This window comes from Phascolarctos cinereus, unplaced genomic scaffold (genome assembly GCF_003287225.1).
Source record: "Phascolarctos cinereus isolate Bilbo 61053 unplaced genomic scaffold, phaCin_HiC Scaffold_4;HRSCAF=312, whole genome shotgun sequence".
Classification (NCBI taxonomy): domain Eukaryota; kingdom Metazoa; phylum Chordata; class Mammalia; order Diprotodontia; family Phascolarctidae; genus Phascolarctos; species Phascolarctos cinereus.
The window spans coordinates 146,837,030-146,861,210 of NW_027555847.1; the positions used below are offsets into that span (position 1 = coordinate 146,837,030).

The 24,181-nt window shown below is 34.6% G+C and overlaps 1 protein-coding gene across 4 annotated transcripts in view; it reads left to right on the forward strand.

The window, feature by feature from the left end:
* The window catches only part of VPS13A (vacuolar protein sorting 13 homolog A), a 269,159-nt gene that overhangs the window by 171,209 nt on the left and 73,769 nt on the right, over positions 1-24,181 (forward strand). For all 4 annotated transcript variants that reach the window (XR_013485955.1, XM_078152664.1, XM_020995599.2 and 1 more), the window contains exons 43-52: positions 1,298-1,456; positions 1,919-2,174; positions 5,518-5,678; positions 7,137-7,240; positions 10,111-10,393; positions 11,775-12,170; positions 12,582-12,686; positions 12,811-12,957; positions 17,124-17,252; positions 23,278-23,411. Coding sequence is in view for 3 of the 4 variants with exons in the window: in XM_078152664.1 (XP_078008790.1) it covers positions 1,298-1,456; positions 1,919-2,174; positions 5,518-5,678; positions 7,137-7,240; positions 10,111-10,393; positions 11,775-12,170; positions 12,582-12,686; positions 12,811-12,957; positions 17,124-17,252; positions 23,278-23,411 (1,874 nt within the window). In the remaining variant the exon portion in view is untranslated. The remainder of the gene's footprint in view (positions 1-1,297; positions 1,457-1,918; positions 2,175-5,517; positions 5,679-7,136; positions 7,241-10,110; positions 10,394-11,774; positions 12,171-12,581; positions 12,687-12,810; positions 12,958-17,123; positions 17,253-23,277; positions 23,412-24,181) is intronic.

A 24,181-nucleotide genomic window follows, 5' to 3' on the forward strand; every position in this document is an offset into this window, starting at 1 on the left:
CCAGTTCGGGGCTGAGAATCTCACGCCAGCTTGTCTTTATGGGCATCACCTGGCTGAGAATCTCAGGCCCACAAGGCTGAGCCTTTCTCATGCCCTCTCGTCCTCACGAGTGTTACCTGGCCTATGTATTTTGTCACTAATAAACTTTTCCTCTGGCTGAAGAAGAGTTGAGTTGAATTCTTTCAGGCAGGGCCCAGCACCGTGATCTTGGGGTTCCAGCACCCCAAAAGTCCTAGACCTCTTCTTATATAAGATCCACCCTGGCCCCCATTTAAATGCTGATATTTCGTCATGTGCGCTTGTCTCTACAGGTTTCACTGATGTTCAGATTCCTTAAGAGTCTGGTCTGTATGGCCCATCCCTAATAAAACTTTGTTTTTGGCTGAAAGAAGATTTGGGTTGAATTCATTCAGACAGGGGCCGCTATGTCGTGATTTTGAGGTCCCAGAACCGGAAGAATCTAGACCTCATCAATAGTAAATATTATACTGTAAAGCAGACTTTAATAGGTCAAGATTTTCCCTCTCTTTTTTTAGGCACTTATAATTACTCTACTGATTTCAGTTCAAATGATAAAATTAACTGGTTTATAGATATGTGAGTTTTGTAACCTGGCATTTTTTCATTTATGAGAAGTGTTTTGGAGGTGTTCCTTTTCTTTTTCTTCTTAGCTTGGACAGCTCTCATAGCTTTGTAGAGCAGGAGCAGAGTTTATCCTTCATTTCCCCTGTCAGAATATGTTGTTGGAATTAAAGAGGATTCCTGGAAGGATTAGAAGAACCAGTCAGAGCTGAAAACAACAGGTCCTCTTATTTGTTACATTTAAGGGAAGACCATGCAAACTTGAGACATGTAAGAGAGCAATGAGGGGGGAAGGGAAATAATGGAAGGGTTCCAGGGATTCACCTTCCCCTAAAACTAGGGCAGCTCCTTAGACCAATAAAAGTAAGTTAGCCTGCTGACTCTCCCTGACATGGGGGCTGGAGGGAGTTTTAAATTTAATTTTAAATTTAAACGTTTTAAGCCACAGCTGGAGGAGACTCTTAATAGTCTTGTTTGCAGCTGTTCTCTTGTATTCATTTTCATTTAATGCTTAAGGGAAGCTCAAGTTTTTGCTTTTGTATTTTTCTTTTGTAAGAGTGAGGTCTCATTGGTGTCCCTAATTAAGTAATACACAATGGCATAATTAGGATTATAACTTTTAATATTAAAAATTAGATGTGCTTTTAATGGAAAGTAATTATTTTGGTTTCTAATCTTATCTTTATCTAAAACAAATTTGTTTGTAACATTTTAGATTAAAAAGAAAGCAAAGAAGGCTTTGGTTGAATCGGACACTGAGGAAGAAAACTACAGAGTGCCAGAGTACAAAACAATAATCAGTTTCTATTCAAAAGACCAATTGAACATTACATTATCTAAATGTGGCCTTGTAATGTTGAATAATTTAGGAAAGGTAAGAAATTAATTTCATTTTAAATAATAGGGTCCTCCTTTTAACTGACTTGTTCCTAATCTTCTCTGAGAAGTAGATTTTTTGATTTGATAAGATTTGTGTTGTGGTTATCTATTTTCCTTATTGGGGCAGCTAGGTGGTGCAATGGATGGAGTGTCAGGCCTGATGTCAGAAATTCATTTTTCTGAATTTAAATCCATCCTCACATACTTACTAGCTTTGTGATCCTGGGCAAGTCATTTAACCTCATTTGCCTTAATTTCTTCATCTGTAAAATGAGCTGGGGAAGGAAATGGCAAATCACTCTGGTATCTTTGCCAAGAAAACCGCAAATGGGGTCCATGAGTTAGACTGACTGAAACTACTGAACAACAGCAAGAATAACAAATCTTTCCTTATCACTTATAGTACTTCTACGTTCTCTTCTTATACATTTGGTTTAAAATGTGTTTTGCTTATCAGGCATTTGCAGAAGCTGCTGTTCAAACTTCAGATTTCTTTACAAAGGATCAAGCACCATTTATGATTTTCAATTCTCTTGGAATTACCATCTCTGTGTCAGTGAGTGATTCCTTTCGTGTTCTTAATGTTCCTGTGACAAAAACATTTGAATTAAAAAATGAACAGAGTTTAAGTATGGATTATGTCAGAAGTAATGACGGTGATCAGTTTAGTGCAATGACCAGCCTAAGCAGCAAACTTTTTTTCATTCTACTCAGTAAGTTTCATATTTAAAAAAGTATTTTTCTTTAAATAGATTTACTGTAATGATATATAGCATATATGTTTTAACTTGTATTCACATACAATTTACTTAATGTTAATTTTTTCCAGGAACACATCATGTTGGGCAGTTAGTTTGATAAGAATAGTGTGATATATTGGAACTGAATGACATTACAGAATGGTTTCAGGACTCTACGATAGAGTTTGGCTATAATGTATTAACCTTTTATTTCAAGATGCTATTCCCAAAATTTCAGAGTTCAAAAGCGCAGCATAACCCATGGAATCCAAACAGTACCTTAACAGAAATTCCATGTATAAAACCCACAGAAAATGGCCATCCAGTTTTTTCTTCAGTATCACTAGGTAGACAGTGTAAGTTTGGAATATCGCTGTGATATAGGAAACCATGAGTTGGTGGACTTAGAAAAATATGAAAAGATTTGTATCTATGGAGGAAGATGTTATCCACCCTCAGAGAAACAGATGACAAGTATAGTATGGTCTTAAATAGATGTATATAAATGTATATGTCTATATATGAGTATCTTTATAGATATCTAAATATGTGTATGTATATATATATGTTTGTGTGTCAATGTATATATATGTATATGTGCGTATCTATATATATCTCCACACTTAATTTTTGCCTTCTTAGGGTGGGGGAAGAAGGGAGGAAAACAGAACAAAGTAAAAAGTACGCAGCAGAGAATAAAAGAAAAGCAAAAGGAAGCAAACAAAAGATGTACAGCTTGGAATACAATTTAGCATTATAAGCTTCTTGAAATGCAGATTTATTGCTGTACCTTTTGAATCCTCTCTTATGTTCTGTTGTGTCCATGGCAATGCTTTTTTTTTTTTTGGCGAGGCAATGGGGTTAAGTGACTTGCCCAGGGTCACGCCGCTTGTAAGTGCCAAGTTTCTGAGGCCAGATTTGAACTCAGGTCTTCCTGAATCCAGGGCCAGTGCTCTATCTACTACGCTATCTAGCTGTCCCATTTTTTCCTTTTCTTATTTTGTATTTAAGTTTATAATATGTTTCTTTTTCTTTTCTTATTGTTTACTTGAGTTTTAGTATTTAAATTTAAAACAAATTAATAATGATTTTTAAAAGATCACTAGGGAGGATAGACTCATTACATACTGAGGAGGCCCATTCCATTTTTCAGTTGCTATAGTTTTTAGGAAGTTTTCCCTCACGTACACATTTCTCTTATATCTGCATCCACCTCTTCAACTTCTGTCCATTGCTTCTAAGCCTTTTGACATCAAGTGTGACATTCCTCTCCCATGTAGCAGACCTTAAAATACCTAAAAACAAGTATCATATTCTCCTAAGTCTTCTCTTCTCCAGAATAACCATCCCCCATTTCATATGGCATCTTCTTGACTCTGTGGTCATCCTGGATGTTGTTCTAATAATGTGATACTCATAAGATACTACAACATTCTAGATGTGTTTTAGCCAGGACAAGTTATATTCAGTGAAACATATCCCACTCTTAGTATAAAAGCACATAATAACATTAGCCTTTTGTTTGCTGCAGTATCTCACAGTTGACCCATATGATTTGCTGTTCACTAAAATGCCAAACTTTTCACATGAATGACTTTAGAATCATACCTTCACCATCTTTGACTTGTGAAGTTTATTCTTGAATGTAAGTGTAAAGTTTTATGATTTTTGTTAGACCATTAATTTCATCATTCACTACCAGCTATTAAACTTTCTTAAGTTAAATTTTTTAAAATGAAAAGCTGCCTTCTCTCTCTCTCTCCCCCTCCCCACCCCCACACAATTGAGGAAACAAGAAAAACAACTCCTGTTACAAACCTGTATCATCAAGTGAAACAAATTCCCACAGTGGTAGGGCTTTTAAACTTCATCTTATTATATCTGACCCAATATTCTCTTATGTTGAGATTTTTTTGTTTGGATTCTGACTGTCATCCAGTATGTTATCTAGCCCACTTTTTTGTAATGTGAAAACTTCATAAGATTGTAGTTATGGCTTTATCAGTTTTGTCTGTTGAGCTGGGAACTATCATAGATAGGAAACTGTTGAATGAGGAAATTCCCTTTATCAATTCAGATTGGCACCTTCTCTGCAACTTATATTCTTAAGAGAATTTCCTAGAGCCCTGAAGAATATAAGTGACTTGCTCAGGATCACATAGCCAATATGTTCCAGAGGTGAGATTTGAAACCGTATTTTATTGATCCTCAGACTGCTTTCCATACATTATACCATATTGCACCTCAACTTAATCTGTCAATAGATGATCATTTAAGAGCTCACTGTGTACTAAGCATTGTGCTAGGCGGAGGAAGTGCAAGTTTAGTAAATGAAACATTTCATTACTCACTAGGCAATTTCATTTCAATAGAGGAGACAATAAGACATATAAAACATGTATACATATAAAGAGAAGGAAGACAAATATTAAATATTTTGGGAAGAGAGGTACCAGCAGCTGAGGAAATCAAAGAAAGCATCACATAGAAGGTGATTCTTAAGGTGAATCTTTCAGAAAGAGAGAGATTCTGTAAGGCAGAGTTGAGGAAGGAGTACATCGATATGAAGAGTAGCCAATACAAAGTCACTGAGATTGGAGATAGAGTATTTTATGTGAGGAACAGAGAGAAGAAGGGCAGTTGAGCTGAATTACTGAGTTGGAGTAGGGGGAGTAAAAGAGTTTATTGTTTGTTAAGCTTTTCTTTTCTATGATATGGTCAGTAGATGGTCAGGATTCCCTTCTAATACATTCGCTCACCTTGCCTTACTGCCCTTTGTTATAAGTTCATCAAGGTGCTTCCAAAGCTAAACTGATTTCTACTTGAATCTCTTTTCTGATATACATAGATCAAGGTGTCTAGTGATATTTGTTGTGTAGCATCATCTGATTTATCTAATGGCTTTGACACACTTATTACTTCTAAATTAAAGTCTTGTTTATACCTTGTTTATACTTTTGATTGGTTCTGTAACTAATTTATACTTTTGACTGGTTCTTTAGCTCAGTAAAAAAAGCCATTCTCAATTGATGAGGGTAGCAGGGCATAGAGCATCTTGTTAATTACATTAGTTGCAATTCCAGTGCTCTGGGATGCTCCTTACAATATTTATTAATTGAAATATATATCTTCTCAAAGATAATATTGTCCTTTTGTTTCCATATTTTAATGGTTAATCTATAATTTCAATGATGAGTATACTTATATCTTAATTATTGACATAATAAAAATTGAGATAAATAATCCCACTGAAATTTATTAGTGAAACCATTCTCTGTGTCTCTCGTTTGTGAAGTATATTTTTCTTTTAATTTAGCACCTGAAAATCATTCTACTGCTGATAAGATTCCTTTAACAAAAGTGGGTCGAGGTCTGTACACTGTTAGACACAGAGAATCTGGTGTTGAAAGATCTATTGTTTGTCAAATTGATACAGTTGAAGGAAGTAAGAAGGTTACAGTCCGATCTCCAGTGCAGGTATTTTGTGATTTGACTTTTATAAAAATGCTATATTTATATTCACATATGAATTCCTTGTAAAATGTTTTTCAGAACTGTATTTTATGAACATAATGTATTATATCCTGGTACTCACTTTTAGAAAAAGTTTTTTTAAAGGTCACTTTACTGCTTTTGGAAGTTTTCATTCTACTGTATGGAATAGCTTGTTTCATAAATTTCTAGATAATATATTTATAATTTATATTCATGGTAGGATAATTCAATGCAGACTATGCCTCTTAGTTGCTATAAATTTGCTAAATTAGAATACTTGACAAGTAAAGTCTGCTTTAAATTAGAATACTTTACAAGTCAAGTCTATTCCCAGTTATTCACATATATGTTATCTTCTTTTTGGACTATTGACAGTAGCTTTTTATTCCCAAATTAACGATTTCCTCTGAACATGTTTTAGGTTGTCAATTGTATGTGCATAGGGTATAAAATTTAATTTTTATATTAGAATGTTTGGTATATGATTAACAAAGTTATTTTACTGACTCAATCATGTAGTACTTAAGCAAAATAAAAATTACTTGCAAATATCTCATTTTGAATTTGACGTGCACCTACCATTTGTTAGTATATGTGTATATTAGATAATTGAGTTTATATAGCAGGTGTAGTTAGTCTCCAAAGCACACTTTTTAAATTAAAGTACAGCCCCAAGGAATTATTCTTTCTTCTCTCCCTTTTCTGCCTGTTCTTCCCCCCAGTATTTCCTCCTTGTCAAATTGCATATTGATTTCTTGCCAAAATATATATTCTCCCAAGTAACCTACTGTTATGGTTCTGCTGTTTTGGTGGTTTTTACCTCAGCTTTCTAGTAGAGGCAATATTTATATTCTCCCTAAAATGCCATATATGTCAAGCCACAATTAACAAAGTAGGATGTAATATATGAGAGTGGAACAGTGACATCAAATAGAAACAGATCCTTGTGGGCTGCGTGTTGACTTAGAAAACCACAAATTAACATTATTCCCTATTGTATTTTTCTTTAATCTGTTAAGCATTTTAATTACATTTAATTTGGTTCAGCCTGCCCTGGAGAGTTTTGTAGGCTGCAAGGCAGTGGGGTTTGACACTTTTGTGGTAGAACATTAACAGTGAGAAATATTTTTTGAAGATTTTACTTGCTTTAAGAACTTTTGGATTTATTAAGATTTAGATGGTCACTAATTTTACCACTAATCAGGCAAAAATTTCCTATATTAATTTTTTGCCTAATTATGGAAGTATTTCCTGTATTTTTACAATTTTATCAATGCCTGTAACTAGCAAAGGTCCAACCTCCTCCAGCAACTTGGAGAGAAATCAGCTTACTTTTTGCTGTTTCTGTCCTTTTGTGTGAAAATAATGAATAATGTTTTTGTGACTATTATTTTCAAAGTGACTTATTAATATTTGTTTTTAATTATTTTGATTTTGTAGATGCGAAATCATTTCTTAATTCCATTGAATATTTATGAAGGTGACACATTGTTGGGAACTGCTTTACCAGAAAATGAGTTCAACGTACCATTGACATCTTATCGGTGAGTAAAAGAAATTTGTGAACTGTTTAGTTTTTTAAAGTCCCTTTTAGTATTACATGTGTGTGACCACAAAGAAATTACAAAACTAGAGTAGGCCTATTTGTATCAGTGTAAAAACACACACACACACACACACACACACACACACACACACACACCCTGTCTCAAGTTAAACAAAAAGACAAATATAAATATCTAAGTTTTTATGTATAGTGATGTAGTACTTCTACTCCTGAAAGGATTTATACAAAGATTCCTTAAAAATTCCTCTAATGTAACATAATTTTGATTTATGGAAATTTAATTCATAAGTAATATTTTAGTAATATGTCCATCATGTAAAAAGAGATACATACTCATAAGGCCATTTAATCCTTAATTTTTAACTGCTAAGAGTCATTTAATTGCAGTATATATCAGATTTTAAATTATGTTCATCTTTGAATATTGAGTGCTTACTGTTATTATTAGTACAGTGTATTTACCATAGAAATTTAAATATTCCCCCAGATAGAACTTAAACTCTAAATAAGCATGCCATAACAAGAAATAATGTCTTCAAGATTGGCATTCTTGAGCGTCCTATTTTATGGGAAAGGTATTAGATTGACCTAACATTTCCCTAAATTACAGGAGTTGATGTGTCTTGACTTTTGTTTATGAGCTTTTGTAACTTGGAGGATGGTGGTGCACTTAATATTATTAGGGAAGTCTCATTCAGAATAACTACAAAATTCACAAAATAAATAGCAGTCAGTATTCTAAGTCACACACAAAACATGTAAATATAATTATAAAATGCTAAGGAAATTAAGAATGATCACTGATTTCTGGAGGTACTTGTTCATAATTGGGCTGCATTAATATAATAAAAATAATTCTACTACCTAAATTAATTTACAGTTTTACTATGTATTAATGGAACTACCAAAGAGACATTTTATAGAACTAAACAAAATAACGACAAATTTAATCTGGTAGAAGAGAAAGTTATGAATCTCAAGAGAATTAAAAGGAAAAAAAAATTGGAATTGAAGGAAGAATAACACTTGGAGACCTCAAATTATTGTAAAAAAAAAAGTAATCAGAGAACTATAACGTACTTATTTAAAAAATTGAAAAATATGTCCTTGAAATGCTGACCAAATCAGAAAAAAATTGAATTCAGTAATCTAGTGTTTCTTACTGAAATTACGTGGGAAAGAACTCTAACTTGATATACACTGCTGGTAAAATTAGGAGCAGTTTTGGCAGAAATTAGATTTAGACCAACATCTCACACCGTAAACAGCAAAAGTTCAAAATACATGTTTGGCCTCATGTAGTATGAAGAGATGTATGTATATGTACCATACACACACACACACACACACACACACACACACATACTGTGTGTATATGTTACACACATACATACACATGGAGATATACATATATATATGTGTGTGTGTGTATATATATATATATATATATTTTTATTTATTTATTTATTTGTGTGTGTGTGTTACACAACCAGATATGGTTGGGAGAGAGTTAATCAAAAAGTAGAAGCCATTAAAAAAGATAAAATAGATAATTACAATTACATAAAATTAAAAGGCTTCTATATGAATAAAATTAATGCCATTATAAGGGAAGCTATTGATTGGGGGGGTGGAGTCTTTATATCAACTGTTTTGATAAGGGTATGATATCTAAGGTATATAAGAAAATTGCACAAAGGTGGGAGACTAGTGATATGGAACATTTTGTGTACTGATAAACTTGGTTGATATGTTGGTTAGATTTACTGTGCTGCTTCTTTCCCTCCCCTTCATTTTTATTCTTTAGGACAAAGAATGTCTCTAGGTGAGAAGGGAAGAAATGTTGTAAGCATAAAAAGTATTCCCCAGAATATATGAGAGTATAGGATGAAAAGTTCACAGGAGATATTTTCTTTAGGGAGATCCAAATTAATTATAACAAATAAATTTTAAAAATAAATTTAATAATTAAATGGAATTGTTACAAAATCCTCATTCACATTCATGTGTTTACTTTACAGAAATATTAAGACTCCTTTTGTTAAATAAGATGCTCTGACCTGATTAAAACCATTAATGATTAGTGAACACATATTTTGCTTTTCCCACCAGGAATTACTTTTCCCTAACACTTTCATGTGCTGATATTTGTAAGAAAGACATAAAGTTTTCCTTAAATATAATTATCCCTCATAGTAGAAGTGAAAGTCATAATTTATAAATCTGATAATTGTTGTTCCTGATGCTTTGATTTTTTCATGCATAGCATCCACTGCTTAAGGACTTGTACTACTGAAAAGCTTGTAACTTTTTACGTTGAAGTACTTTTTTTTTATGTGGGCCTAGATGACTTCCTTACATTCTTTGCTTTCAGTGAGATTTTTGACCTAAATAGTATGTCTCTATAAACTTTTAAGTAGCTGTTGATGAAGTTCTTCAGCAGAAACTTTTTTATGATGAAAAATTGGGTTGCAATATGAACCTTGTATCTAGGAAAATCACCATTTTAAAGTGAAAGTATGCTGTGTCACAAAAGAGCTGTTTTGCTTTATTTATCCAAACATGATTAAACCATGTGATCCTTCATGCAGAATTATTATAGTGTCTATAATGTGTTTAGGTACTATGTAATTAATCATGTAAATTTTTTGAGCAGCCTTTCTGATTGTTGTGTTTTAATATATTGAAATCTGATTAAATATAATCTATATCCTAATAAATGGGATAACTATATAAAAAGTTTTAAAAAGCACAATATAATAATTAGCTGTGTTATTCTAAAGCTATTAGCTTGCTTCTAAAGAAACTTTTCAAAGTCATTACAAGTTGGGTTTTTTTTTCCTATAGATCAGCCCTTTTTTTGAAACCAGATGGTGAAGAATATGAACGATGTGATGCAATCAACTTTGAAGAAATTATAAAACATGAGGGACTCCTTCTAGAAAAGAGATGTCAAGCTTTACACTGTGCTAAGAAAGCATTTATCATTAATATTGTACCTGAAAAAGACAAATTGACATCAATGTCAGCATATTCAGATGATGGATGGGATTTACCATACATAATTCATCTGTGGCCTCCTGTTCTTCTCCACAATTTTCTTCCTTACAAAATTGCTTATTATCTAGAGGTACTTTTTTAAAAAAGTATTTAAAAATATTCTTTATTTCCAGTTTAAATTGAAGCTTGACAAAGATAGGAAAGATAAAGTTAATTATACTATTCAGATTTAAATTGCGATATTAGAAAGGAATACTAGGACAATGGGAAAGCAATACAGAGTGGTTTAAAATAAAGAAATACTGATATGCCAGGCCTAGTCAAACAGAAGTGTTTTTAAAATATTGGCTATAAAGCAAATTACTGTTGAATACATTAACATTTAGGATATTGGTCAGAGATCTGGCCTCCAAGTCAGGAAGACCAAAACATATATTGGTTATGGGATCCCAGGTAGGTCTCTCAACTTCTCAAGGTTTCAGATAGGCATCTCTCTGAGGCTGTATATTGCAAAGAAGATACTACTCCATACTGGTAATGAAAATTCCTCTTAGAACCTCCGTATACTAGTGAAATTACTATTCAAAAAATTAAAAAATTAACAATTGCAAAATTTGATTTGACAGAAATGACAAAAATTTTGGCCCCAGTAGTAAAAAAATTAAAAAATTAAAATATAAGAAATCTTCTAAAACCTTAAATGCAAAAGAAAGGAAAATTTATTATAACATTAATACTTGAATTCTAAATAAAAAGCTTTTTTCTAAAATAGTTTTTAAAAGCTAGCAGAAACTGCATTCCTTTAGGCATAGGGCAATATGAGGGTGATATCTCCGTTTGGCATTACTTAATAAAGTTAATATATAGAGAAAAATTTTACTTCTTTCTTGTCTTCCAAGTGAAGAATGGCTTGTATGCTATATTATAGTTATTTTACTAAGTGCATTAGACCATTTTTAAATTTTAAAATTTGCCATTATTTTGAACCTCTAGCTGCAGATATATCTTAAGTCTACTTTTCCTGCTTCCCAATTTCACCTTTCCTTTTCTCTATCTTTAATATCTCTTCTTCTTCCACCCCTCCCCCTTTTATTTGCATAGCCGTTAAGAGCATTGGTAGTAGAAAGCAACTACCTATTTTAATTGCCACCAACTTCATTCATACCAACCTGGCTCCCACACCTAACTCTAGCCAGGATTTCCTCTATAAATACTTTTCCTTTCCTTCCTGTCCCTCTGTATTCCCTCTGTAATAATAGGGTGTTCTATAGACACTTATATAAACAAGGCTTCACTTACTCATAAATTTTCTGATCAAGATAGATTTGTCAAGATGGATTTTCTAATTTAGTTTTTCATAGTTGTATCTGATTTCAAAAATATTATTTGTATTTATATTTATTTTTATGTACAACATAATGTTAACTATCATTGAACATGGGGAAAGTCTTAGATATAAGTAGACTTTTTCGTGTTATTCAGAAATAACACTTTTTCTTTTTTTATTACAGGGAAATGAACTTAGAGTTTTCACTCTCACAGAGGGTTGTTCGACACAGATTTACACTGCAGAGTTAGATAACACAAGACTGCATTTAAAATTAATTGACTATCTTGACCAAGATTGGAAAAGTGAATATCAAATAAGATCTAATCAGCATGACATTGATTTTGTTAGTTTCATTTGTGTCACTGAGATAGAGAAGACAGAATTAGTTATTGCCATTCACTTGACTTATACCACTGGCCAGGCGATTGTAGCATTTCACAGCCCTTATTGGATGGTGAATAAAACTGGTCGGATGCTACAGTACAAAGCAGATGGGATTCATCGAAAGCATCCCTCTGATTATAAAAAGCCAGTACTCTTTTCTTTCCAGCCTAAACACTTTTTTAATAATAACAAGGTATGTAATTTTAGACTTATTTTACTTATCTATTTTGCTGTCCTTCAGAATTCTGAATCAAATAGCTTCCTTACTTGCAAAATGATAATAATAGCACCTACTTCATAAATCTGTTATGAGTATCAAGTGAGTATATGACAACCTTTGTAAATCATAACATGTTATATAGTTATGAAGTGTTGCTGCTGCTTTTGTTGTTATACAGATTTTTATTCTTAAGAAATACCCATTTAAAAAAATTTAATAATATTAAATTATTTCAGAATTTTAAAATTTAAAGTTCATTTGAAAATAGAGGAATTGATGATATAATGTTTGATATTTTTCACAAGTTCTACTGATACTTGAAGTATAAGAAATTTTTTGGTCTCCTGAAGTCTGCAGTGTACTTATATTTTTATTCTTCCTTAGGTTCAGCTTATGGTGACTGAGAGTGAGTTATCAGACCAGTTTTCAATTGATACTGTAGGTAGTCATGGAGCTATTAAATGTAAAGGCATGACAATGGAGTATCAAGTAAGTTAATTATGTGGTTATGCAGTTGTTTTATTAATGCTTAAGAAGTACTTGTTGATTATGATTCAGAGACTGTATAAGCTTGTAAAAATAAAAAAAAAATATTTAATTTTTCTCTTTTTAGGTTGGTGTGACCATAGACTTGAGTAGTTTTAACCTTACAAGAATTGTGACATTTACTCCTTTTTATATAATGAACAACAAAAGTAGATATAACATAAAAATATCAGAAGAGGATAATGAAAAATGGATCTCTCTTGATTTGGAGCAGGTAGGTGGATGAACTTTAAATTTACTTCTTTTTATTCTGCTATGTTAAATAGGCACCAATAACAACCAAGTCAGAATTTTTTCTTTCTATAAACTACCTCTTATCTCAGACTATTGTATGCCAGTGTAAAGTGGGAGAATAGTATTGTTTTTTTTCTTGTTCTTTAATTTTTATTTTCTAAATTTATTTATTTTTACTTTTCAACATTCACTTCTATAAGATTTTGAGTTCCAAATTTCTTTCACCTTTCTCTCTTCCCCCGTCTGCAAGACAGCACGCGATATAATATAGGCTATACATATACATTCATATTAAACATATTTTCACATTACTCTGTAAAGAAATATAAAGAAGAATTAGAACTAATGGGAGAAACCAGGATAGAGAAGAAATTAAAAAAAAAGGAGAGAGCAAATTAATTATTTTTAAAATTAATTTATTTTGATTATCAACAATCATTTCCATAAGCTTTTGAGTTTTAAATTTTTCTCCTTCTCCCTCCCCAAGACAGTGTGCAGTCTGATATAGGCTGTACATATACATTCCTATTTAACATATTTTCACAATTAGTCATGTTGTAAGGAAGAATTAGAACCAATAGAAGGAACTACAAGAAAGAGGAAACAAAACAAAACAAGGAAAAAAAAAGCAAATAGTATGCTTCCATCTGCATTCAAACTCCATAGTTCTTTCTTTGGATATGGATAGCATTTTCCATCATGAGACTTTTGGAGATGTCTTAGATCCTTGCATTGCTGAAAAGGGCTAAGTCTATCAAAGTTAGTCATCCCATAATGTGGCTGTTACTGTGTACAACATTCTCTTGGTTCTGCTCACTTCATTCGGCATCAGTCTATACAAGTCTTTCCAGGTTTTTCTGAAGTTTGCCTGCTCATCTTTTCTAATGGAACAACAGTATTCCATTATGTTCATATACCACAACTTGTTCATCCATTTCCCAATTAATAGGCATCCCCTCAATTTCCAGATCTTTGCCACCACAGAAAGAACTGCTATAAATATTTTTTTACATGTGAGTCCTTTTCTCATTTTTATGATCTTTTTGGGATACAGACCTAGAAGTGCTATTGCTGGGTCAAAGGGTATGCACAGTTTGATAGCCCTTTGAGCATAGTTCCAAATTGCTCTCCAGAATGGTTGGATCAGTTCACAACTCCACAAACAGGGCATTAGTGTCCCAGTTTTCTCGCATCCCCTACATCATCCAGCATTTTCCTTTTTTGTCACGTTAGCCGCTCTGATAGGTGTGGGGTTTTAATTTGCATTTCTCTGATCAACAGTGACTTGGAGTATTTTTTCATATGACTACTTTGTAAACTGCTTGTTCATATCTTTTGACCATTTCTCAGTTGGGGAATGACTTGTGACTTGGTTCTCTCTATATTTTTTTCAGTTTTTTTGCTTTCCTTATAATTCTGGTTGCATTGGTTTTGTTTTTGCAAAAACTTTTTAATTTTGCATAATCCAAATTATCTACTTCATGTTTTTAATGCTCTCTATATCTCCTTTGGTCCTAAATTCAGCCCTTATCCATAAGTCTGACAGATAAATTATTCCATGCTCTCTTAATTTGCTTATGGTATAACCCTTTATATGTACATCATGTACCTATTTGGTCCTTATTTTGGTTTTTGGTGTGAGAATTTTGTCTATACCTAGTTTCTGCTATACTGTTTTCCAGTTTTCCCAGCAGTTTTTGTCAAATAATGAGTTTTTGTTCCAAAAGCTTGGATCTTTGGGTTTATCATATACTAGATTACTGTGGTCATTTACTATAATGTAATTTGTACCTAATCTATTCCATTGATCCACCACTGTTTCTTAGCCAGTATCAGATTGTTTTGATAATTATCACTTGGTACTATAGTTGGAGCTTTGGTATGGCTAGGCCATCATCTTTCATGGTTTTTTTATCCATCGATTCCCATCATATCCTTGAGCTTTTGTTCTTCCCGATGAATTTTGTTATGTTTTTTCTTATAGTTCTGTAAAATATTTTTTTGATAGTTCCATTGGTATGGCACTGAATAAATAGGTTAATTTAGGTAGAATTATCTTTTTTTATTATATTTGCTGAGCCTGCTTATATGGAAAAAGTGTTTTATAGTTCTGTTCAGATAGCTCCTGGGTTTGTCTTGGCAGGTAGACTCCCAAGTATTTTGTATGTTTACAATTATTTTAAAAGGAATTTCCCTTTCTATCTCTTGCTGCTGGACTTTGTTGGTAGTATATAGAAATGCTGATAATTTATGTGGGTTTAGTTTGTATCCTATGACTTTGCTAAAGTTGTTAATAATTTCAAGTATTTTTTTTTAATCTCTAGGACTTCTAAGTATAACATCCCATCTTCTGCAGAGAGTGATAGTTTTATTTCCTCATTCCTTTAATTTATTTTTCTTCTCATTGGTATAGCTAACATTTCTAGTATAATATTAAATAATAAAGGTGATAATGGGCATCCTTGCATACTTCTGATTGTATTGAAAAGGCTTCTAGCTTATCCCCAATACAGACCATGCTTGCTGATGGTTTTAGATAAATAATACTTATCATTTTAAAGTAATCTACATTTATTCTTTTGCTCTCTCCCTGCAATCCCCCTCTGATCAGCCACTTGATCCCCCCTGTCTGTGGGCCAAGAGCTCTGGAAGCAGCCACCACCCAGGGCTGTGCCAGGACTGGGGCTGGACTGAGCTTCTCTCTCTCACCCAGGTCAGACAGACCTTTCCTACTGACCTTCTAAGTTGTCTTTGGCGCTTGTGGGTTGAGAAATCTGGAAACCATCACAGCTGTCTGTGAATCAGTCCACTGAGGACTGCTCCAGGTTCACTGAGGCCCAGTCTTCCCCTGCATGGCCCATGCTGAACTGCGCTGCTCTCCAGGCCTGGCCCAATAGACCTTTCCAATTAACCATACAGGTTGTCTTGGGCTGGAAATTTGTTTCACTCTGTCTTCTTGTGTGTTCTGCTGCTTTAGAATTTGTTTAGAGCCATTTTTTACAGATATTTGGAGGGGTTTAGGGGAAAGCTCAAGGAGGTGACTGCTTTTACTCTATCATCTTGGCTCTCCATTCTCATTTCTTTTCCCAATTTTCCATCTACCTCTCTTATTTTATTTTTATAATCCTTTTTGGAGTCTTCGAGGAATTCTTTTTGTGTTTTAGATCAGTTCACATTTTTCTTTGAGGCTTTGCATGTAGCTACCTTGATTTTGGTGTCTTCCTTTGGATGTCTATCTTATCTTCCCTGTTACCATAATAGCTTTATGTGGTCAGGTTGTTTTGTTGTTGCTTGCTCACTTTTCCAACCTGTTTCTTACCTTTTGCCTTTATGTTAATATTGGGCACTGCTCCAGGGATGGAGGGGGCACTGTCTCAAGCTTTAGGTTTTTTGTGCTGCTGTTTTCAGAGTTAATTCTGGTGATCTCAAAGTTTTCAGTTCTAAAAAGATTGTAGTATCTGAGGAAAAGTGTATTTATTGCTCTTCTGGCCTGTGTTCTGGTCTGTGAGCTACCACATATTTTTTTCCATCCTGGAACTCTATAGTCCCTGTTACCCTGAAACTGTGAGCTTCATGTGCTAGTACTCATCACCCTGGACTGTGACTTTAGCCTGCCACCCATATTCCTGTATGGGCAGTGCAACAGAGTCCTATAACTAGTGCCTGCAAAGTGTCCCTAGTAATCTCCTCCTGACCAGTTGTCCCACCCCCTTATCATCTGTATGCTGAGAGCTCTGAAAGTTGCCAACACAGATTCAGTCATCCCCAGAGCCTGCATTGGCATGCTGTGGCCCCATCTACTACTGGTTTGTTGAGGCACTACTTGTACTGGACTATGCTTTACTCTCACCCCAGTGAGACAGACCTTTCCTGTCAACCTTCTATATTCTGTTGGGCTGGAGAATTGTTTTACCCTCTCCTCATATTGCTTCTTTTTGGGGGTGTTATTTTAAAGTTTTTCAAAGGGGAATTTGGGAGAGCTTAGGCAAGTCTCTGCCTTTACCCTCTCGGCTCTGACTCTACTTTTAGATTTTTAAAAATTATTAGAATTTATTTAATTTAACACATGTAGCATATTAATTTGTAGACAATGATTATTGGTTATTTTATATATGTATGTACATAAATATTTTCTTTTCCTTTTAGTGTATCCCCTTTTGGCCTGAAACAACTTCTAATAAACTGCTGATTCAAGTTGAAAACAGCGAAGATCCTCCAAAGAAGATACATTTGAACAAACAAGAAAATTGTATTTTGTTGAACCTAGGCAACAAAGTAAGTGACTCTTAAAAAGTTAGTAGAGAAATTACTGTGTAGTGTTCTTCCTTTGGCTTGAAAAACAATAGTATAATGTTGGCTAATTTGTAAAATGTGTTTCTTCCTCCCTCTTTAAAAATGAAACAGATTGTTAGTACTTGCCAGTATTTCATAGGGTATTTTGAAGAAAATCTAACTTCATAAGCAGGACATTAGTGTCCTAATATAGTAATAGTGTGTGGAAAGAAAGATAGGCTTCTGCACAGTGATACCACAATGGGAGGTGGGAATAGTGTCTTTGAGCGATGGCAAGAAAGCAAAATTGGAAATCACAGAGCATGAAATGGGAGTACTAAATGATAATTAGCCATTTTGAAAGGTAGGTAGGAGACAGGATATGAAGATATTTTAAGGTCAAAAGAGGGAGTTTATATTGCTTCCTAGAGGTTACATGTAAAAGCCCTTCATGGTTTATATAAGTTAATGTAAAAGAGATTAATTTTTTTCCTGTTGCTTGTTTTAAGTAGTATTTTTTTAAAAAACTTATTATTTATAACATTTTAGTGAAGAACGTGTAATATCTTAATTAGGGTTAGATAGGAAGTTGTTTAATTCATTGTTTGCTGATTAATACTGAAAGCATTCATGGAGACCACATAACTAGACTGTTTTCCAAGAGTAATAAAAATGTAATATTCTATATGATTAAATTTTTAAAAATAGAAAAACACTTTATGAAAAGGCACTAGATATTCCAAATTCCAATGCACAGTCTTTTGTGTGAAGGAGCTGGTCTATGTTAAACAAAAAATTGACAATAAAGCCAAAAATATTCACAAAATATCAGTCTCTGGGGGCCATGATTTACCTCACAATAGAGGCTGAAAAACAACTGTTTATGCCTCAGTTTATTTTGCCATTATCTCTACTGATAATGTCCACAACCTAGGATCATCGTCCCCTTCTTCCTTGCTTCTGAGAATGAGTGAACTTTAACTGAAGAGTGCTGAAGCAGCTTGACCATGTCTTTCTTTTTCTTCCTTCTTCTTAGGCAGATGATGAATCAGAAAAGGAGGAAGGTCAGGGTAGCATGCAGCAGCCCAAGGCCTCAGGACCACACCCCTCCCTTTGGGCCCAGGGCTCAATCCCTTTGGGAACTGCAAGATGCTACCCAACACATGGGTGGAAGAGGGCAGCGCTGCAGAAGCAGCCAGTGCCCTCCTCGGGGTTATTCCTAGGTTCCTTCACCGCTGGACCCAGCCCATTACAAGCATAGTAACTCAGTTTCGTATGAAGTTTTTTTTTTGTTCTTTTGTATGGGGAAATGTTTATGTTTATTGATATTAGTCAAGTTCCAAAAAGGGAAAAATTCACTAAGATTTTTGCTATAGTGATTGCCAGGCACTTGCCAAGATATAGTCAGTTATCATAGTATGTTACTTGTGATTTCATTGGTGTGGAGAGCTCGCAGTGAGGAGCTTTTTCTATCAGTGCATGTCTTTACCTTTTCTGCAATTTACAGTTTTAGTGAGTTTCCAAGAGCAGTAAGAAAATAAGTGATTTCCCCAGGGTCACACATAATACGTATACATAGCCAGGATCAGAGGCAGGACTGGCACCAACATCCTCCTGATTTTCAGCCCGCTCTACTCACCATGCCATACCGTCACTATGGATAATAAAGCTAACTTGATAATTGACCAAAATAGATTATAGTCATGTTCCTGTTGCAGAGATTGAGATGAATTAAGGATTTACATTCCTTAATCATGTCACTGTAACTGACAGTCAATTCTTGTTTATCATAGAATATGATGAGTGATTCAAGCTATTCTTGACACATCATACTTCTTAGTGTGTGTGTGTTTTTTTCCACTCGTTTTAGTTTTAAAAGTCCCTTTTATATAATCAGTTGCAGCAAATAGAGCCTGCAGATGTGAGAATCACCCCTGCTCTGTCAGGCAAGTGAGTTATAGCATTATTGTCACATTATACTTTTTAGTTTGTTTTTACCTGTGCTAGCATTAAAAATGCTCTTTCACATGACTATTTTTGTAGCAAAGAAAGTCTACAGATATGATAATTACTCTTGCTTTCCCTTCCCAGGTCCATCTGTTTCACTTTCTGCCTCCTACAGGTATCATTGCCATGAGCTACTTATCATGCTGACCACTTAGGATCTCTGTGCTATGTAACTGTGTGTTTGGAGATCCAGCAGGCTGCCTGGTGCTTTCATATCCCTGCCCTTACTTCTGGCTTAGTAGCTTAGCCCTTTGGATAGAAATCCCTTCCCCCCCCATCCAAATTCCCATTTCCATTTCTTTCAGAATTTCTTCATTTCATGTATGCATTCTGTACATTTCTATAACACAATTTTTATTACATTATCTATTAATCCATACTTTAAAAGAGTATGTATTAGATTAACTTGAGATGTAAAGTCACTTTTCAGGGGGAAACAGTATGCCTCAGACTTCCTAATATACCCTGTACATATATCTGTGTTTACTCCCTACATGTGCCAGGTACATCTGGTAGTCCTGACCTGGTCCTTCTTTTCTCTCTGTACTCCCCTTTCTTCCTATCCATCTCCCTCAGGTTCATTTCTCATCTTTGTGCAAGAGATTCTCAGATGTATGTATATATGTAGCCTAAGTCTTTCTCAGACATTACAAAATTAAGGCCATTCAGCACAACAGTAAAAAAAGAGGGCTCTATTTGAGATTGAGGAGTTTTTAAATGTGAGAGACTTGATTATTTTTTCCAATCCATTTCTATTCCTACATTTGGAGGCAAATGCCACTCCAAGTTATTAATTATGTGTTTGTGAGGAGAATAGTAGAAAGAGCCCATAAACAAGACTTAGGTGATCTAATGAAATTTATTAGAGGATATTCTTTAGAGCCAAGCGAATGTACAAGAGAGTGATGGTGGCTCCGTCATTCAGTATATATTTATAAAGCACCTACTGTGTGCCCGGCACTGTGCTGAACACGGAAATGGAAAAAGAGGCAAAAGATAGTCTGCCATCAAGGAACACACAGTATAGTAGGGGAGACAATAGGCAAACAAATATTTATAAACAAGCTATATACAGGAAAAAATTAAGAGAAGAGGCATTAGAATTAAGAGTATTTGGGAGAGGTGAAGATGGAATTTTAGTGTGAAACTTGAAGGAAGCCAAGGAAGTCAGTAGGTGGAGGTGAGTAGGGAAAGCGTTCCAAGAACTGGGGACAGTTAGAGAAGATGCTGGGAGGTGAGAGATGGAGTGTCTTTTAGTGGAATGGCAAAGAGATCAGTGTCACTTTATCAAAGAGTACATGTTGGGTAGTAAGGTATAAGAAGACTGGATGTGGGAGTGTGGCCAGGTTATGAAGGAGTTTGAAGGCCAAACAGAATTTTGTATTCAATCTTGGAGGTGATGGGGAGCCACTGGAGTTTACTGAATAGGGATGAGAGGGTTGGGAAGGTGACATGGTTGAACTTACTCTTCAGGAAAATAACTTTGATCTAATGGGGAGAGACTTGAGGCAGGCTGACCCACCAGCAAGCATGAAGTGATAAGGGCTTGCAAGAGAGTGATGATGGTGTCGGAGGAGAGAAGGAAGCATATTGGAATGATGTTACAAAGGTGAAATTGATAGGCCTTTGCAACAAATTTGATATGGCAGGATGTGTGTGAAAGATATTGAGGATTTGAGGATGATACTTAGGTTGTGAGTCTGAGGGAGTTGGAAAGTAGTGTTGGAGGACTAGCACCTCTGGTTGGTATACAGGCTTGACTGGCCCTTTTCAGGGCTGCTCATCCACCTTTGGTATCCACCTATCACTTGAACTTTCACCTGTAGCTCCAAGAAGCTGTACGTGTATAGTGACCACACCTCGGTAAAACTATCTCAGCAGACCAGCTAACTCAGGATGAGGATATCCAACAGGCCTCAGACCCATTGGTGAGGTAGGGGAATGTCTACTTTAAGCATGTGAAGACTTCTCCCTGTTTTTCCAGGCTTATTACATATCACTCTGCTTTTCAAAACCTTTGGTCCAGTTAGGCTAGCCTTCTTACACTTCCTCACACATAACACTCTCATTTCTGATCTCTTTACCTCTGCATTGACCATCTAATTATGCCTAGAATGTACTTCTTCAATTTTGCCTCTTAGAAAGAATCCTTAGCCCTTTAAATTAGCTCAGCTTTAATACTACCTCCTATATAAGGCCATTCCTGATTTCACCCAACTTCCAGTCCCCCAACCCCCAGCAAAATTAATTTGTACTTACTCAGTTATACATTTTGTATATGTTGTTCCTTCTGATGGAATATAAGCTCCTTGAGAACAGGACCTATTTCATCTTTGTCTCTATATCCCCATCATTTAGCACACTTGGGGGAAGATGTGATATTTTGTTTTGATGTATCAATTATTGTTAACCTCTACGTAGTGCCTTCTCGTTACAATTATACTGATAGTGCCCTACAGAATAGTTAATTTTCAAATTGTGTTTTACTATTTATTTCCATTTTTGTTAACAGACTAATCTTGAGAGCAGTGACTGCCTTCTTCTTTTCATGTCTCCAGTGCTTAGTACACTGACTGAGAAAGGAAAAAAGTTTGTTGTAATCTTATTTATCTCTAACCACAGTCATTGACCATCTTATCAAAATTCTGCATATAAATACAGTTGCCATGTTCTCCTTGAGTTCTTCTCTATGCTGAACATCCCCAATTCCTTCAAATGATTCTCAACACCCTTCACTATCTGTGGTGCTCCTCTGGGCACTCATTCTTAAGCTACGCCACTCAAAGCTGGTCACAGTAGTTAACATGTGCTCTCACCAGAGCAAGTTTATCACTTCCTTATGCGTCTCAATGCAAACCAACATTCTTTGTTGACACATTATACTGCTGACTTGAATTGAATTTGTAGTCCACCAGAACTCCTAAGATGTTTTTCTGACAAACTACTGTGTAACTATGACTCAATAATTCTGAAGTCATTTTGATTCCAGATTTAGACTCATGACCCATGTATTTCAGTTTTATATATGTCATATTTCAAGTTTCCAGCTTTTCTTGGTTTTCACAGCTAAATTTAATGACAGCATTAGTCTTTTAGGGATGTTCTAAAGATGAGTTATTAACTTCTTAATGTGTAGAGGTCCAGGTCTATTGTGGCACAGATGCTGTCTCAGTGGGAAGAAGCAGAAAACAGTACTTGGCATACTATCACCTCATTGATCTTAGGTTTCTGCTCTCTGTTAACTATTATCTACGTTGTTTCTCAGTCTCTTTCCAAGTTACTTATGTTCAGAGTGTGGTTTCAGCTTCCACAAAGCAACAAACTTCTAATTCTACTCAGTGATTTTGAAGTTTACTGTTATTCTGTAGTGATAATGGTTCTCATTTATTTCTTTAATAAATAGTCAGTTCTAGCCTCATTTCCTCCTATAATTTGTTTTAATAGTAGTATAGATGCTAGACCTGGAAGGAAATTTTAGAGGGAAGTCAGGTAGTCCAAACCCCTTATTGTGTAGAAAAATTGAGTCACAGAGAAGTTACATAACTTGCCTGTGGTTAACAAGGTAAAGTGAGAGATCAAACAGATCTTCTAGCTTCCAATTCAGTGTTATTTCTGAGACCCTTCTTTTAATTTTGCTTTTGATTTTCTTGTTAATTTTAACTTTTTAAAAAATCTTTGGAACTTTTCAGTTATCCGACTGAAGAAACCTTGGAATTTTATGTGCTATTTCTTTTAGCATGCTTTTACTTTTGGTTCATAGACCCCAAAATTGGTACTTTGTTTTAGACTTTTTCTTCTGTTGTTTTTTTGTTTTGTTTTGTTTTTGTTTTTGTTTTTAATATACTTTCATTTTCTCCTGTGATTTTTTTTTCAGCAATTTTATTTTATGTTATTCTCTTCTCATTTTTTCAATGGGTTTTTAAGCATGTCTCACAAGCTTCTATACTGCCATCATCTTGGAAGTCCTGTTCACAGTGCTATCATTGACAGTAACAGAATATTTTGTTTTTATATTTGATAGCTTGGAGGAATTATAGTACAAGTTAACATAGCTGAGCACTCTACAGTTATTACATTTATGGATTATCATGATGGATCTGCTACATTCCTTTTAATAAATCACACCAAGGATGAGATCGTTGAATATAAACAAAGGTAAGTTATTCATAAATTATATGTGCTGCCTGGTTTGTTACAAAAGACAATGAACCTATCATGATCCATTAAGGTTTTCAAAAGTGAGATGGAATGAAAGAAACATGTTTAATTAATGATGGATCATAGACTTGTGAAAAGGAATTTAGTTTCAGAGAACTCTGGAAAGATAATTCCTTGCCAGATTCAACAATTCAGTTCAGCAGATTTTCATTAAGTGCCTGTTTTGTGCAAGACACTTTACTATTGGCTAGGCATGCAGGAAGAAAAATGAAACCATTCTTGCCCTCAAGAAGTTTACATTCTCCTGGGGAAAGGGAAAAATATATACAAAGATAAGAAAATAACAAAGTATATGCAAAGTAATTTCTACAGGTATAGAACACTCACAGTAATGGTTGAGGTTAATGGGAGAAGACTTGTGTAGAAGGAGGTACTACTTCATCTGTGCTTGAAAGGAAGTTAAGAATTATGAGGCAAGATGTGCAGGCAAACTGTGTAAAGTCATGTAAATGGGAAATGGCATGATGTATATAAGGGATAGCAAATACGCCAGTTTAATGGGAATGGAGAATGTGGACGGGAGAGTAAGATGAATGAAGATTGGAAAGCTAAGGGGGAGCATGATTGTTAAAAATTACTTAATACCAGAGTGAGTATTTTGTATTTCATCCTAGAAGTCAGAGGGAGCCACTGATAATTTTTAAGAAAGGAAATGACATGGGTGTGTGTGTGTGTGTGTGTGTGTGTGTGTGTGTGAGAGAGAGAGA